This window comes from Aulostomus chinensis, chromosome 2 (assembly GCF_037954235.1).
Source record: "Aulostomus chinensis isolate RoL2024-O1b breed Wild chromosome 2, RoL_Achi_v1.0, whole genome shotgun sequence".
NCBI classification, from domain to species: domain Eukaryota; kingdom Metazoa; phylum Chordata; class Actinopteri; order Syngnathiformes; family Aulostomidae; genus Aulostomus; species Aulostomus chinensis.
In genome coordinates, this window is record NC_141321.1 from 8,491,862 (window position 1) to 8,505,768 (window position 13,907).

Here is a 13,907-nt window from a genome sequence, read left to right on the forward strand (position 1 = left end):
AAAGATGAAAGCTATTGCCAAGGGCCAAACATGCTGGGACTGAGAGCCAAGCAGGGAGATGAAGGGCCACCAGGGTGTAATTACACCCATAAATAGCAGGACAAGGAGCAGAGGACCGAAACCGTCAGGAACGCTGGTGACAAGAGCACTAGTTGGAAGTGGTCTTGGACAGACATGGCTGCACCCTTCCTTCACAACCCTCTCACCAGGGAGGGACTCCTTTTTGGATCACATGAGCATCTGGACAGTGAGGAGATGCCTCGAGTCTTTTTAACAAAACGTTGGAGTCTTTTGATGTCCCTCTGCTTCAAGTTGCTTCCTTTGCATCCCCAGTCACAGACAACAAGTCCCTCAACAAGTCTGCACACGCAGGACAACGGCCACCAACACCCTCTCTGACATGAACGCCAACCTCAGGAGATGCTATCATGTACTTCTTGTTTGAGAAGAAACACGAGTCAAAATGTATTTTCAATGTTTTAATTAATGACCCAATTTCAAGACCCGCAATTCATAGAAAAATGTAAACCCTTGTTTCTTTTCTACACATCTTCGTAAGTATTTCACATTTGTTGTAGATCTATTAAATTAAAATGAAATAATTTGTAAAAATTACATGACGTGTAAAAAAAACACATTTATCGCATGAAATATTAAAATACAGTAAACGCTACAGTCGAGTTATAACAGAGTAGTGTACTGGAGTTCAAATGTGAACATTTCATTTTTTTCTACACCGGCCTTTCATGAATTATCTTGAACTGACTGAATATCCCCAAATACATATTGCACAGTTTGCTTCATGGTGCCTGTGAGCGCTTCGTGAAACGGGAGTAGGGCATAGTTAGTGTTTGCTGACTTTAGCAGACCTTTAACTTCTACAATGAGCAGGACAGCGAGGTGTCAAACACAGGACAAAAATGGGTTAAAATAATAAGGATTAAGAACAAATCTATGATTCCTGTCGAGACAACAAGCTAGTACAAGTGAAAGCATACTGAAGACATTCAGTCTCAAGCAATGTTATCAAATGAACATTATAAAAATATCACTATTTAGAAAGTGCTACGAGTGTCTTAGTCCCAGCTGTTGAGCTGACAGGTCTTCATCCAGAGAGACAACGCAGCACCAGACTGACGATTCTGTTGTTGTGAGCAGGTGGGGAGGCTGGATGAGGACGGAGCACTGACAGGAGAGACGTTTCTAGTCATCGCACCCCAGAAGTTCCATGCGCAGAGTGATGCGCTCGTGCCACTCCCAGGGAACCACTCTGACGTAGCGGGCGTAGAACGGCGGCTCAAATAGATTCTTCATGTGAGTGTTGTTGTCAATGTTGCCTTGGAAAAGCTGCAAGTTAAAAAGTTTTAAAAATGAATGTGCATCTGGAGTCTCTGTGCATTGATTCTATCACACACTTTTCCACAGGAAGAGGAAAGAGGGGATGAGGGAAGAGAAAATAACAATGCAGCAGTTGTTTATGCTAGACCCAAACATCCTCGACCTGCAATCTCTGCGAAGAATAAAATCCTCAGTGACTGTCATGGGAGGTTCAGAGCATTCAGAGAAAGCATTGTGACATCATACATGCGGAATCTTCTTCTTCTATAAATCATTAGGAGCTTTTTTAACCATTGTACTCGATCGTCTGGCTCTAGACACTAAAATCAAACTTGCTTCGTTGTAGCACCTCAACACGTGGAACGTCCTGCATTATTTTGTTTCTGCATTGGTATAAGCGCTATTCATTACATGTGGTATGTTATATTTTTGAAGCGTGCTCTCAATGATCTTAGAGCATAAATAAAGTTTACAAACAACATGAATCATTCAAAAATGCCCAGGAAACTTCCTTCCAGAAGAAGATTCATGCACTCAATACACTGTAAATGAGAGAAATGCAGTCTTCTGTCTGACCTTATCATTGTCGGTGTCCACGTCCTTCACCGTGCTCCATGACTCTCCATCGTTACTGTACGCAACTTTAAACACCGACACAAACTGCACCACCCCGAAGTCCTTGGCGCCCTGAGTGATGATGCCTGTGAGGCGTTTCGTCTTCTCTAGATCCACCTGATGGACAGGAGAGAAACGCAGATACACTCAGAAACCTCTTTCTGCTAAGAAGCAACATAAACAGCACGTTCAAGTTGCTAGTCAACAAGTATGTAAGCCGATACCACCTCATTTATTGGCATTAAAATGGGACCCTGCCACTCTCCCAGCGAGCTCAGCTATCTCGGACTACAGTTACACGCAGGAAATCAGTTCTTCTTCATGCTCTAAAACAGTAGTCAGCACAGCAATTTGGGATGTGCAAGAATTAACTGATATTTGACAGAGATGACTAAATGTGGGGAATGTGGCAATGTTGTCGTAGCCTCTCTGGATTTGTCCACTCTACTAATATCAGGAAAAACTCCCTCACCTGGATCCACTCTGATCGGTTGTTGTGGGCAGGAGACCACGCATTCGTTTTCCCCTGCTTATCCAGACGGGCAAACTGAGGGTGCCACGTGAAGGTATCAATGCCCCAAGTGCGGAAAGTGCTGGAAGCTGAGAGTTGGCTGTCGGAGATCAAGCGAGACTTCATTCCCAGCGGCTCGGAGCAACCTGCCGTGTTTGAATAAACTGTGAATAAAAAAAAAACATAAAGAAAGACGGACGGAGAGGAAGCCACAGCAACAGAGAGAGAAAGAGGAAAACACCAGTGAATAAACCCAAAAGACCAATCAACTTCATGCATTGTTTGACAAAAACCAGGAAGACTCAGGAATAATGTGACCAATTAAAACAAATCGTCAGACCCACTAATGCCAGAGGGGAAAGAAAAAGGAGCGAAGAGTCAAAGAACGCTTACAAAAAGTGCTTAGAGCTCTGCAGTGTGTAGACGTGTACCACGTTTGAAATCACAGAACAAATACGCTGCCAATATGTTCGTCTACGCAAACACGGCAACAAGAGATAAACACAATGAAACTAAAGAGAGACAAGTTTTGCATTGTGTCCTAAATGTGCTTTTAAACTTGATTTATGATGTTAAGTTCACAAACACCATAACTGCACTTAAAATGTGAACTCGCATTGTGCTTTAATTACCGTTGAGTTCGCATCCCACAAGCTCCATGCGGAGTGTGCACGCTCTGCGGCAAACCACAGGGATGATTCGGACGTACTGGGCCACAATGGGAGGGTCAAAAAGGTTGGTGTTGGTGCTGTCGTTATCAGTGTTGCCCACAAAAACCTGCACCGCACACAAGCATACGGGTGGAGGTCAACATTTGTGAAGAAATTGAGAACATTTTTACCCCTTAATTTTGTTTTAAGACTAGAATCTGAGAAGATGTTCACAATAAGAGTTACAAACAGCCCTCAGGCTTTGTTGCCTGTCTGAGAGACTAAACTGAGGGCTTAAAATGACCCCCAGTGAGTAAAACCCAACTGTGCAAAGAATACGAGCTGATCGTGACCCCTGTTCTGTCGCATATGTTGAAAGCATAGGGAGGTCAGACCTTGTCCCTCCGCTGCCCATCCACTCTGTACGTGGTGTAGGTGTTTCCATCGAAGCTGCTTGCCACTTTGAAGGCCTTGATGTACTCAGCCGTGCCCATGCGGCTGGCACCCTGAGTGATGATTCCTGTCAGACGCATCTTCTTTTGCATGTTGATCTGGTGACAAAAGCAAGCGTTTGAGTATTGTCAGCCCCCACTGATCAACTCTGGCAATGACTGAGATGTGGATGTTCTCTCACCTCAATCCAGGGGTTCCTGTCATGGGCAGCTGACGTCCAGGCGTTGACGATGCCTTGATTATTGAGCCGTGCCAACTCAGGACCCCAACGCTGAAGACCCAGAATACCGAAGTGCACGGAGGAAGCTGTAATCTGGGATTCCACGATTGCTCCCCCTTCCATCCCCAGCAGAGAAGTGCAACCTGAGCCACGGACATTCAAATATTAACAAGCGTGATAACTGCACCGCTTCCTGTTACATCATCAACGCTGCGACCAAAGCAAACAAATTCTGCTCTGATTTGTTTATGCTTCTCAGCATTTGTCACACTTAATAATGCTCTACCTCATTTAAATCACTAACTGTGAACAAACCTTGAACTATATACATATATATATATATATATATATATATATATATATATAAAAATATATATATATATATATATACATACACACACATACATATATACATAAATATATACATATATGTATATATGTATGTATGTATGTGTGTATGTATGTATATATGTATGTATATATATCGTATACAATGGAAATTCTACTTCATTTGAGTGGTACTACTTTTTGATACTTGCTCTTGGCAGACATTTTCCTGACTTCAAGAAACACTTTGATTTTCTGAAAAGTCGGTGACAAAGTGAAGTGAACGAAGCACATACGTAGCTGGCACTGCTTCCCAACATACGGCGACGGGCACTGGCAGTTGTAGTCTCCGTCCAGATCTCTGCACTTCCCCCCATTACTACACGGCTGGTTGACACAGTCGTTCACATCTGGAAAATACAATTTCATCACCTTCAAATTTAGTGTAGTTCTGAATGAGTGAGATGTGCTGTTGACAGTTTAGGATGAGGCGCAGGCCTGCCCTCAAATGACTCGCAGAGAGAACAGAGGCAGGCCAACGACCACAAAAGACTATCTGTCCTTTAATATACAGACAGTAAAAACGTTCTTTTAGGGCTAGTTGACAAGAGAAATGACCTCAAAGGGCAAAGCTGGGGACACAGAACTCACTTGTAACCATCTCCAAGGGCACAGCATGTTAGGGTTCAAAGGTCAAAGCAGATTTCTTTGTACAATGCAGAGAGCTGTTGTACAGATGCACAATTAAATGAATATTATTCTCACAGTTAAAAGCTAGACAGGTTTTCTTCACAGTAACGATTAGAAATCTGTGGTCACTTCCTGTACTCCCTCTGAGCACCGCCCATGTAACAGTCTTCAACCCCCACAGGGTGGCACCGTTTCACTGGGAACGGTCTGCATCATTGATTATTCAAACACAAGAACAACCATGAACATCAATACTTCCTCGATTTAGGAGGGAAGAAAAATAAGCTGAAAATATCTCCGAAAGTAAAAAAAGAAAAGAAAAAAGAAAATCATGCTGTGTTTTCTTTTTTTTAATGAGAAGAATTCCAAAATGTTAGCCTAAAAACTAATTTGGGATTCAAAGTCATCAAGGTGCTGATGGAACTTCTAAGAGAAGAGCTAACTTCTCCCAACAGTCACAGTCAATACACAAGAACTAATCAACTGATGAGACACGCGAAAGTCCAAAAAAAACTGCTGGATCATAATTCAAATCTAAATTGATTTGCTTTTTTTCACCAGATCAAACTAATCAAAGACAAAATGTTGACTTCATTTTGCCAGACTTAATTTTTTGTCCCGTTGAACGTCGTGAATCAGCTCACCTTACCAACTGCCTGAGTTCACTTGCCTCAGTGACCCTGAGGACTCTAGAGCAGGCGGCAGGTTGGTGTGAGGCCACGCGGGTCTGTTTAATTCTCATTCCCGTTACCACTAAGAGGATTGGTCAAAACTTAGAAACGAACGCTTGTACGACTCCGACAACACATCTAATAACCCTGAGAAACAAGTGATCCTACCAAGAGCCTCCAGCTGAGTTGCTATATAAATCTGGTCAGCACCACGCGGGTTGTTTTTGTTTACTAGGATTTATCTGTCCGTCTGTTGGCAGGCTGATGCGCATCAAACTATGAGCCCCGATTTTCATCAACATTATTAAAACTTTGGGGCAGATCCATTTAGTGTTTAGGATTTACATTTCGAGAGAAGTTTGCCCTCAAGGCCTTTTGACAGAAAAACTGTTGTAAAACATGAGGTTCTATTTTAACCCCAAACCACCAACCTCCACGTTTTCTAAAACATCCGAGTTGCACAAGTGAAGCTAAAAGCCACAGAATCCCAGGTGAGGGCGAAGCACTTCTTTCTTTTTTGGGGTTAAATACAACTCTGACTATGAAAATCCAGCCGTGTCCTTCACGGCTCATTTCTGACAAACAAAACACATCTTGTTGACCTCGGAAATACCATTTAACTACAGAGTTCTCATTATAGTTAAAACTTTAAATACGCAGGACTCTGCACGTCTGTATCTATTAATTTACTGTGTGGGCTCCACCCCGCTACTGTACCTCTGCACCAGTCCAGCCGATGACGTCGCTGAAACAAAATTAGAAAATGTTTGGGAGTAGACTCCACAGACGCTACAATTGGTGGTCAGCCTGTGGGCTACGGGAGGGGGAGCTCTTCATTCACAACAAATGCCTCTAGTTGCATGAAAATCCTGAGAGTTTAAGTTGTGCCATCGTCAACTGTTATTCTACCTGGTTATGCAGTCAAAAACACACACACACACACACACACACACACACACACACACATTACATAGTTGTTTAAAGTCCATATCAGTTAATAAACACAATGTTTACTGCAACATACTGGTTACAACACCCATTATCCCTGTGAAAATAATTGTGGTATTTTGTTCATTTTCCTACCAAAAACCCCTGCAATGTTTACAAGCTGGCTTAATACTAAGATGATGGAACTGACTGTGAAGAATGTGTGTGTGTGTGTGTGTGTGTGTGTGAGAGAGAGAGAGAGAGAGAGCGAGAGAGAGAGAGAGAGAGAGAGACAGGAGGACAAGCAGTGTTGAAGCTGTGTGGAAGGCGGCTGCATGCTAAGAGACTTGGTCTTTTTACTAATTAGCTGCACAGAATGAGCACTGAGCCCACTGAATGAAGCTCTTTCACGAGACAGCTAGGCTTGAAACACGCCCCCCCCCCCACACACACACACACATACACACACCCACTGCTATGATAAGATGGAAAAACCTCAGTCGTTCACACTTAAATGCATTAGGACAAGCTTATTATGTATGACATAATATCCTGCTAGTTTTACCACATTCTTTAATCTTTAAACATGTCTAAAGGGAATCTTTAAAGTGCTTTACTCTTCTTCACCCTTAAAGGAACTTTAACCTTTTGATAAATGTGCTTATTTGGTTCCTCACCAGAGCCAGACAAGAGGATAGATACCTGTGTAGGGAGCTGAGACCCCCACAGACCAGCTGACCACTAGCTTGTGTTATCTGAGCAAAAAGTCGTAGACTTACAGGTTGCAAACCCACACAAGACCCTGATGGCATTTTAATGTTTGAGCCTTTAAGCATGTGGAGTGACACAGAGCAGGATCAGAGCCAATCAGGGAAGAGAAGCAGCAGGCCTTTGTAGAATGAGGGTTGAAAATATCTTAAAACACTATTTTATTTTTGATGGAGGATTTTGAGAGGGCGCCACTGACTTAATGGAGTGACCCGTAACGTAAATATCCATACCTATGAAGATACACCAGTGTGACAATTATGAGCTAAGCGCAATGAATGAAAGTTGGTGGGAAGAATCTCTAAAAGTCATCATTAAAAAGGATGCATTCAAAACATCAGAGCAACATTCAAAACAAGGCTGCACACTTGGTGCTGCTCCGCTCAGTACTGGTGGTCAGCTCGCAGCTGAGCCAGTGTAACCTGCACTGTGTGAGCACCGTCTCACTGGGCTCAAACCCTTAGCCACTGGCATGGAGGCTAATGCACTAGCAAGGGGGCTAAAACTCATAGGCGCTAGCTGCAGCTTATCAGGTTTTGGTTAGGGAGGTTTACCCACTGCACAGCACTACCCACTGGCCTCCATTACAGAATTGTTAAAGTTGAGGAGTAACAACAATTAACTGCATCTTTGTCTGTGACTTCTTGGGTTTACAACCCAAAATACTTCTTAACAAGGCTTCTGAGATATTTTAGTGCTATGATTGTCCTCTCAAGATGGCTCCGGTTACTATTTTCCTCCATCTGCGAGGAGTTACGGTCATGCAACAGCTACAGGTCAATATTTAGAGCGCCCTCTGCTGGATAGGAAGCTGCCACTGCAAAAATCTTAAAATGGCCTGAACCATCAGGTTCAGGATCTTGCTTTGTCCAGATATAAACCTCCTCATCCTCTCGCACAAAGTCAGCAATGATTTGTAGCAGCAGTCGCTCTTCTGGATGTCAACAAATGTTTTGTTTTGGTGGCTTAAGTTTGAGGTGCTCTGCCAAATGACTGCGTCCAGTCAGGAAACGAGCTCCAACTGTGTCTGATTGCGAAATTACATGACAAAATTTTTTTTTTTAAATTTTAAGTAGCAGTGTTACCACCAATGTTTCACACATTCTGCATATTTTAAAGCAGGCAAGGACCATTTTGATGACTTTTAACTGAGGTATGCTAACACTTCCAACCCACTGCCATGCTAAGCTAACTAGCATGGGTCTCTCCCTCATGCACATGCAGAGGAGAGAAGGGTATCTGTCTTCCTGTCCGAAGAGGCTGGCAAATAAATGTATTTCCCAAAACGCTGACACGTTCCTGCAAACTTTTCACTCATCGGCAACTAATCAAAATTGCTTCCTTTATCTATTCTCTCTCTGGATGTATTCCATACGTGCTGAGCTTCAATCTGAGCGACACAGAAACACCTTGACCTTTCTAGACAAATATTTATGCTATAAACTGACAGATATGACTGGACAAATTGACATGTTGGTCAGATGGAGTGTTCTGTAGCCACTGTGTGGATGTGATGGCTCAGAGGTGGCAGCCACAGTCGTGATTGACAGTCACTCACTCGTCTGACAGTGCACTCCCTCGAAGCCCGGCTGGCACTTGCAGATGTACTCGCTGAAAACGTCCCCACGTCTAGTTGGAGAGATGACCTCGCATGATCCATCATTCTTACAAGGGTTTAGGCTGCAAGGTCCTGGTAGAGGGAAGATGCATATATGTTGTATGTTGTGTCTATGAACTGTGATTTTCTTGAAAAAGCTTCCCTACCTGTCTCTGTCAGGTTGCAGGTGTCTCCGCTGAAACCGTCCGCACAGATACAGATGAAGGGATCCTCTCCTACCCCCGTCACACACGTTCCTCCATTATGGCAAAGGTTGACCTCACAGTAGTCGCCTGACGAGGGTAGACGGAGGAGAACAGTTCATCTACTGCCACTACCTCACAAAGTTGGCACATTCTGTTGTGTGGCTATCAGATGTTGTCAGTTGTTTGCTTTCTATTAAGCATGGTCACTCTGGGAAACTTTTCCTTCTTGTGCTGGTCCTAATACTGCTCTCATTCTCTCTCTCTCTGAACCTTCAATTTTAAGTCTAAGCTGACACCAGTCTAGCAGTCTAACACTGACTGGAAAAATAATTCAATAAAGTCAATGCTGTTTCTTTACTTTCCTCACTCAGATTTATCTTGTCAGTCTGGGGATGGAACAGGCGGCCTTCCAGTCACTCGCTCCCTTTAGTCACCACTGTCATACTATAGCACACACTGGGTATCAGATAGAGCGGTGACATCATTGCATACTTGTTGGAGCTGTATGCCAGAGTGTGTGCTGAGAGGAAAAATGGAGGATCCCTAATTCAGCTGTTTCCTCTGCGGCTGCTGTGTCTCGTCTGTGTGTTTGTAATAAAGGTCCTGCGGCTTAAGGTGTGAGGAGCGGCGAGCTGAGTCACACTTCCTGGGTGGATCAAGACAACGGCGGCAGTAAGAGAGGCAGGGCACAGATTTATGAGTCATCCGAGGGTTCGACAAACCCTTTAACTCATAATCTGTGGGTTCACTATTGCTCATCAGATGCCGTGACAGAGTCGTGATTCTGCAACCTCAGCTGAAATAGCTTGGCATGTGGAGTTAAAACCCACAGATAGTCTACAGTTGACATCCTTGGTAAAGAAGGCGTACAAGCGACGCCATATCCACACTGGTTTCTACAAACCATCCGCTATTTGTTGTCAGACCTCTTTAAGGTAGACAAACGTAAAGCAAATCCCTCCCATAATAACATCAGTTTGGTTGCAGATTAATCGTCTGAAAAGTGACAACACAACCTATGACAAGGCACCGCTAAACTACAACAGAACCATGAGGGCGTAAATCAATTTAAGCTAGTTTGCCGAGACGTTGAGAAAACTCTGTAGACAATTCCAGTTTTTGTGACAGGAATAAAATGAGCAAACACATTTCAGGTGATCATATTCTGAGCAGCTGACAGCAGAACGTGCCTGTGTGCCGGTGGCCCGTTGGGATTAAGAGATTGCAGGATTAGCCAGGTGGAACAGAAGCATTCAGCTCTTTCAGGAATGAGCAGTTACACAACATGACAGTGCAGCGAGTGGCACAGGACACACAGCCCACCTGACTGGGCAGCAGGTTCCTGGATGGACATAAAAATCCTGGCAGAATGAGAATAGCAGCCACATACATTTCAGACAGCCCAAAGACTTGTTGTCTCCTCAGGTTCGAGATGTTGCTCCTTCTGCTCCTAGTTGGCAGGGCTTTTATAGGTAGAATTAAAGTTAGGCGAGCAGACAGCTGCCTCATGTGGACTCCAGACGAAGGCACATATGGTGTTATTTTCCACCCCATCTGTACCTGTGTTCAGTCTGATCAGGTGTCCGCTGGGATAAAAATCCAGAGCAGTTTACACAGAAAGTAACTGGGAGTGAATATCGGAGGATCCAAGAACCCCTCGACCTTACGGCCTCTCCCGCACTGTTGGTTTCTGTAAAAACTGCAGCTGCAGTTCATATCTTTATGTTGCTGTTTATCTTTTCAAACCTCCCTCCTTCACCGTCTCACCTGTGATATAAACCCCTCCTACCCAACAGCTCATCCTACCATGAGGTAATAAACCGCACTGGAGAGATACAGGATTTAAGATGACGTCTAACTGACTGACCTCAGCGTGCAGCATAAACAATAACTTTATTAATGAAAAGAAAAATGTCGAATAGAGTGAGAAATCACCACGTCTGTCATTCGTTAAGTCAGAATATTCTCCCATCATAAGCGACTTTGACAGAAACATAAAACTGAGTCACTCTTCATGAGTCAGAGGAAGAAAACGGGCCAATGAAGTGAATTTTTTTCTTCAGGGTGGAAAATTAAATCTAGGTTGCTTAGTTCATTGCCAGAGTCCAGTTTCTTTGTGGATGAAGTTGTGTGAATGTATGTGTGTTGGATGTTGGAAGTAGAAAACTAACATAACTGCATCTAACTAGGTTAAAACTTATAAGCGGTTTGGTTAAAAGTGACTTACCTCTAGCTGAAGAGAGGCAGAGCAGAAGAGTAGAAGTTGTTAAGAACGCTGTTATAACGTTTCCTGGACGTGTCATGTTTGTTTACTTCTTTGTCCTGCAAGCTTGCTGGGAGCGACGCCGACGCGCTGAATCGCTGCAATGCTGCCTTAAAGAGCCGTTGGAAATCCCGCAACTCCGTGCGAGGAGATCGGGGACTTGTTGAAGGTGCAAGCTGGGACTTGAGTTGACGTCATGTGACGTAATCGATGGGGCGGGGAGCAGGGGATAAAATAGGGAGTTTACCAAAACATACGACGCTACCTTGTGAGGAATGAAAATTAATGTTTTCCTTGGTTTCTTTGTGTGTGTGTTGTTGTTTTTTGCTTTGTGTTTTTTTTTAAGAACCATATTTCTTTTGTGTTTTTTTTCCTGTTTCTTCTATTTTAATATGCAAAATGCATCGTCTGTGTGATATCATGTTTAAGAATGAGACAGAGGTTATTTCTCCACCTGTACTGTAGTTTCTGTATCAAATGGCCCAGTGACTCCAAGTCAACACCAACAATTTATAACAGAGTAATAAACAAGACACACCACTTTCCAGAAAAAGTCACGCCTCCTACTTCACATCAATATTTTAGACTCCAAAACAAAAACAGATATTTTCATTTATTTAGTTATTGTATTTATTTTTTTACTTTTTTTAAAATGCAGAACCCATTTTATACTAGAGGTGGAAAGGAAAAAGAAAAAGAGAGAAGAAGCGTCAGGAGCTTTTGTGGGCGACATCAGGATGCCTTCCTCAACCTGAAGTGCAAAGGCTGCCAGACTCAAGCAATCGGTGGAGTTTCCTGTGTCTGTCTGCTCACAGTGGCGGTCAAACAGTGACCGTCAGGTTGTTTGTGCCTGAGAGGGGTCAGGTTTTAGAGGATCCAATGCAGAGGCAAGGAGGGCGGAGCAAGAAAATAACTTATAAATGGAAAAACAAGAAAAAACCTTACAAAATAATAAAGGTGCAGGTTGACCGAAAAACACTGACCGGGAAAACAGAGAAACAGACAAGGACAGACAGAGAAAACCAAACTAGAATAGAGACTGAGCTCATCCCAGTGGGAAGACATGAGGACAGAGAAGGAGTTGATGGGAGGAGAAACCCTGGAACTCAACTGATGGTCAGATGATGGGGGGAACAGACAAAGATAGGAAGAACCAGGCACATGAAGGAGTGGATTTCATAATAAAACGGATTAAAAAGACAATAGAAAAATTAAAGAAACAGTTAAAAAAAGAAAAAGTAGGAGAATCTTCAAAACTGCTTCCACAGTCCACAGAATGGCAACAGAGACACAGATTGATGTTCGACTAGCACATTAAAAGACATCAGCGAAGAAGAGCTTAGCAAAGCAGGCTGCAACCATGCTTTCTGATATTTGTTGTTGTTGTTGGTGATGGTGTGTGTGTGTTTGTGTGAGTGTATGTCTGTGTGTGTGTGTATTTTGGTCTTACAGTTCTGACTGTGATTTTAGGGAGTCCTTTCTTCAATCTCTTCTTTGCAACTATTCTTTGATCTCAGAATCCTTTATTCTGAGATCAAAAACAGAACTTTGGGAAGGCATATATATATATATATATATATATATATATATATATATATATATACGCGGAAGGCGTATATATATATACATATATATGTATATATGTATATATATGTATGTATGTATATATATATGTTAACGTTAATGTTATATATATATGTTAATGTTAACGTTAATGTTATATATATGTTATATATGTTAACAGATTATTATATATAATTATATATATAACATTATATATAATGTTAACGTTAATGTTATATATATGTTATATATGTTAACTCTGTATGTATATATATATATGTATATATGTGTATATGTATATATATATATATGTATATATATATATATATATATATATATATATATATATATATATATATATATATATATATATGAGAACCGTACAAGTGATCATTTAACACATTCCAAACTTGTTGGTAACTTACCAAGACATCGAAGAAGACAACCCTGAGCCTTCTTGCTTGAGCTGTACCTCAAATACCTTTTGTCATATATATATATATATATACACACACATATTCATCTTCTTCCGCTTATTCCTACATTAAGGGTCGTGGGGGTGGAGCCTATCCCGGCGTTTATGGGCGAGCAGCAGGGTTCACCCTGGACAGGTCACCAGTCCATCACAGGACCAACACATAGAGACAGACAACCATTCACACTCACAGTCACACCTACGGTCAATTTAGAGTATCAATCAGCCTCGTCCCCTCTTGATGTCTTTGGACTGTGGGAGGAAGCTGGAGTACCAGAGAGAACCCACACAGGAACAGGGAGAACATGCAGACTCCACACAGAAAGATCCTGTGCTGGAGCCGGGACTGGAACCTGGAACCTTCTTGCTGTGAGGAGACAGTGCTGACCACTGCACCACTGTGCAGCCCCGCTGTGATGTATTTTTTTTGTTGATATAAAAGTTTTTTTTTGTTGCCTCAGGCCTTGACTTGCTCCCTCCCCAATTAATGATTTTGTGGCCAACTTGTTCCCACGATTTGATTCTTTGGTGGCGCTTTGAATTATTTCACCCATTGTTGTTTACTACATCATCCCATATGTCTTCTTTAATCGTTTTGATGCCTTCAGTGAGAATCTACTATGTAAACAGTTG

The 13,907-nt window shown here is 42.5% G+C and overlaps 1 protein-coding gene across 2 annotated transcripts; it reads right to left on the reverse strand.

The window, feature by feature from the left end:
• Nucleotides 1-370: 370 nt before the first annotated feature.
• LOC147268994 (lactadherin-like) lies at nt 371-11,410 on the reverse strand. Of its 2 annotated transcripts, none has more exons than XM_086225986.1 (10): nt 11,201-11,410; nt 8,935-9,060; nt 8,729-8,860; nt 4,411-4,524; nt 3,749-3,930; nt 3,510-3,665; nt 3,097-3,241; nt 2,426-2,610; nt 1,915-2,070; nt 371-1,347 (listed from the first exon to the last, which is right to left on the reverse strand). In XM_086225986.1, exons 1-10 carry the CDS (start codon nt 11,274-11,276, stop codon nt 1,204-1,206), a joined length of 1,416 nt encoding a protein of 471 aa, XP_086082112.1. In that variant the 5' UTR covers nt 11,277-11,410; the 3' UTR covers nt 371-1,203. The 2 variants fall into 2 exon arrangements, with proteins under 2 accessions (XP_086082112.1, XP_086082102.1); XM_086225976.1 differs by having other exon boundaries at nt 376-1,347; nt 2,426-2,628; nt 11,201-11,408.
• Nucleotides 11,411-13,907: the final 2,497 nt, after the last annotated feature.

Excerpts from the sequence above, each read along its gene's own strand:
- LOC147268994 (XM_086225976.1), bottom strand. The coding sequence starts at position 11,276 with ATGACACGTCCAGGAAACGTTATAACAGCGTTCTTAACAACTTCTACT. Across the intron at positions 4,525-8,728 it reads GGGAGTGCACTGTCAGACGA|ATGTGAACGACTGTGTCAAC; the intron begins GTGAGTGACTGT and ends TGTATTTTCCAG. Across the intron at positions 1,348-1,914 it reads TGGACACCGACAATGATAAG|CTTTTCCAAGGCAACATTGA; the intron begins GTCAGACAGAAG and ends TTTAACTTGCAG.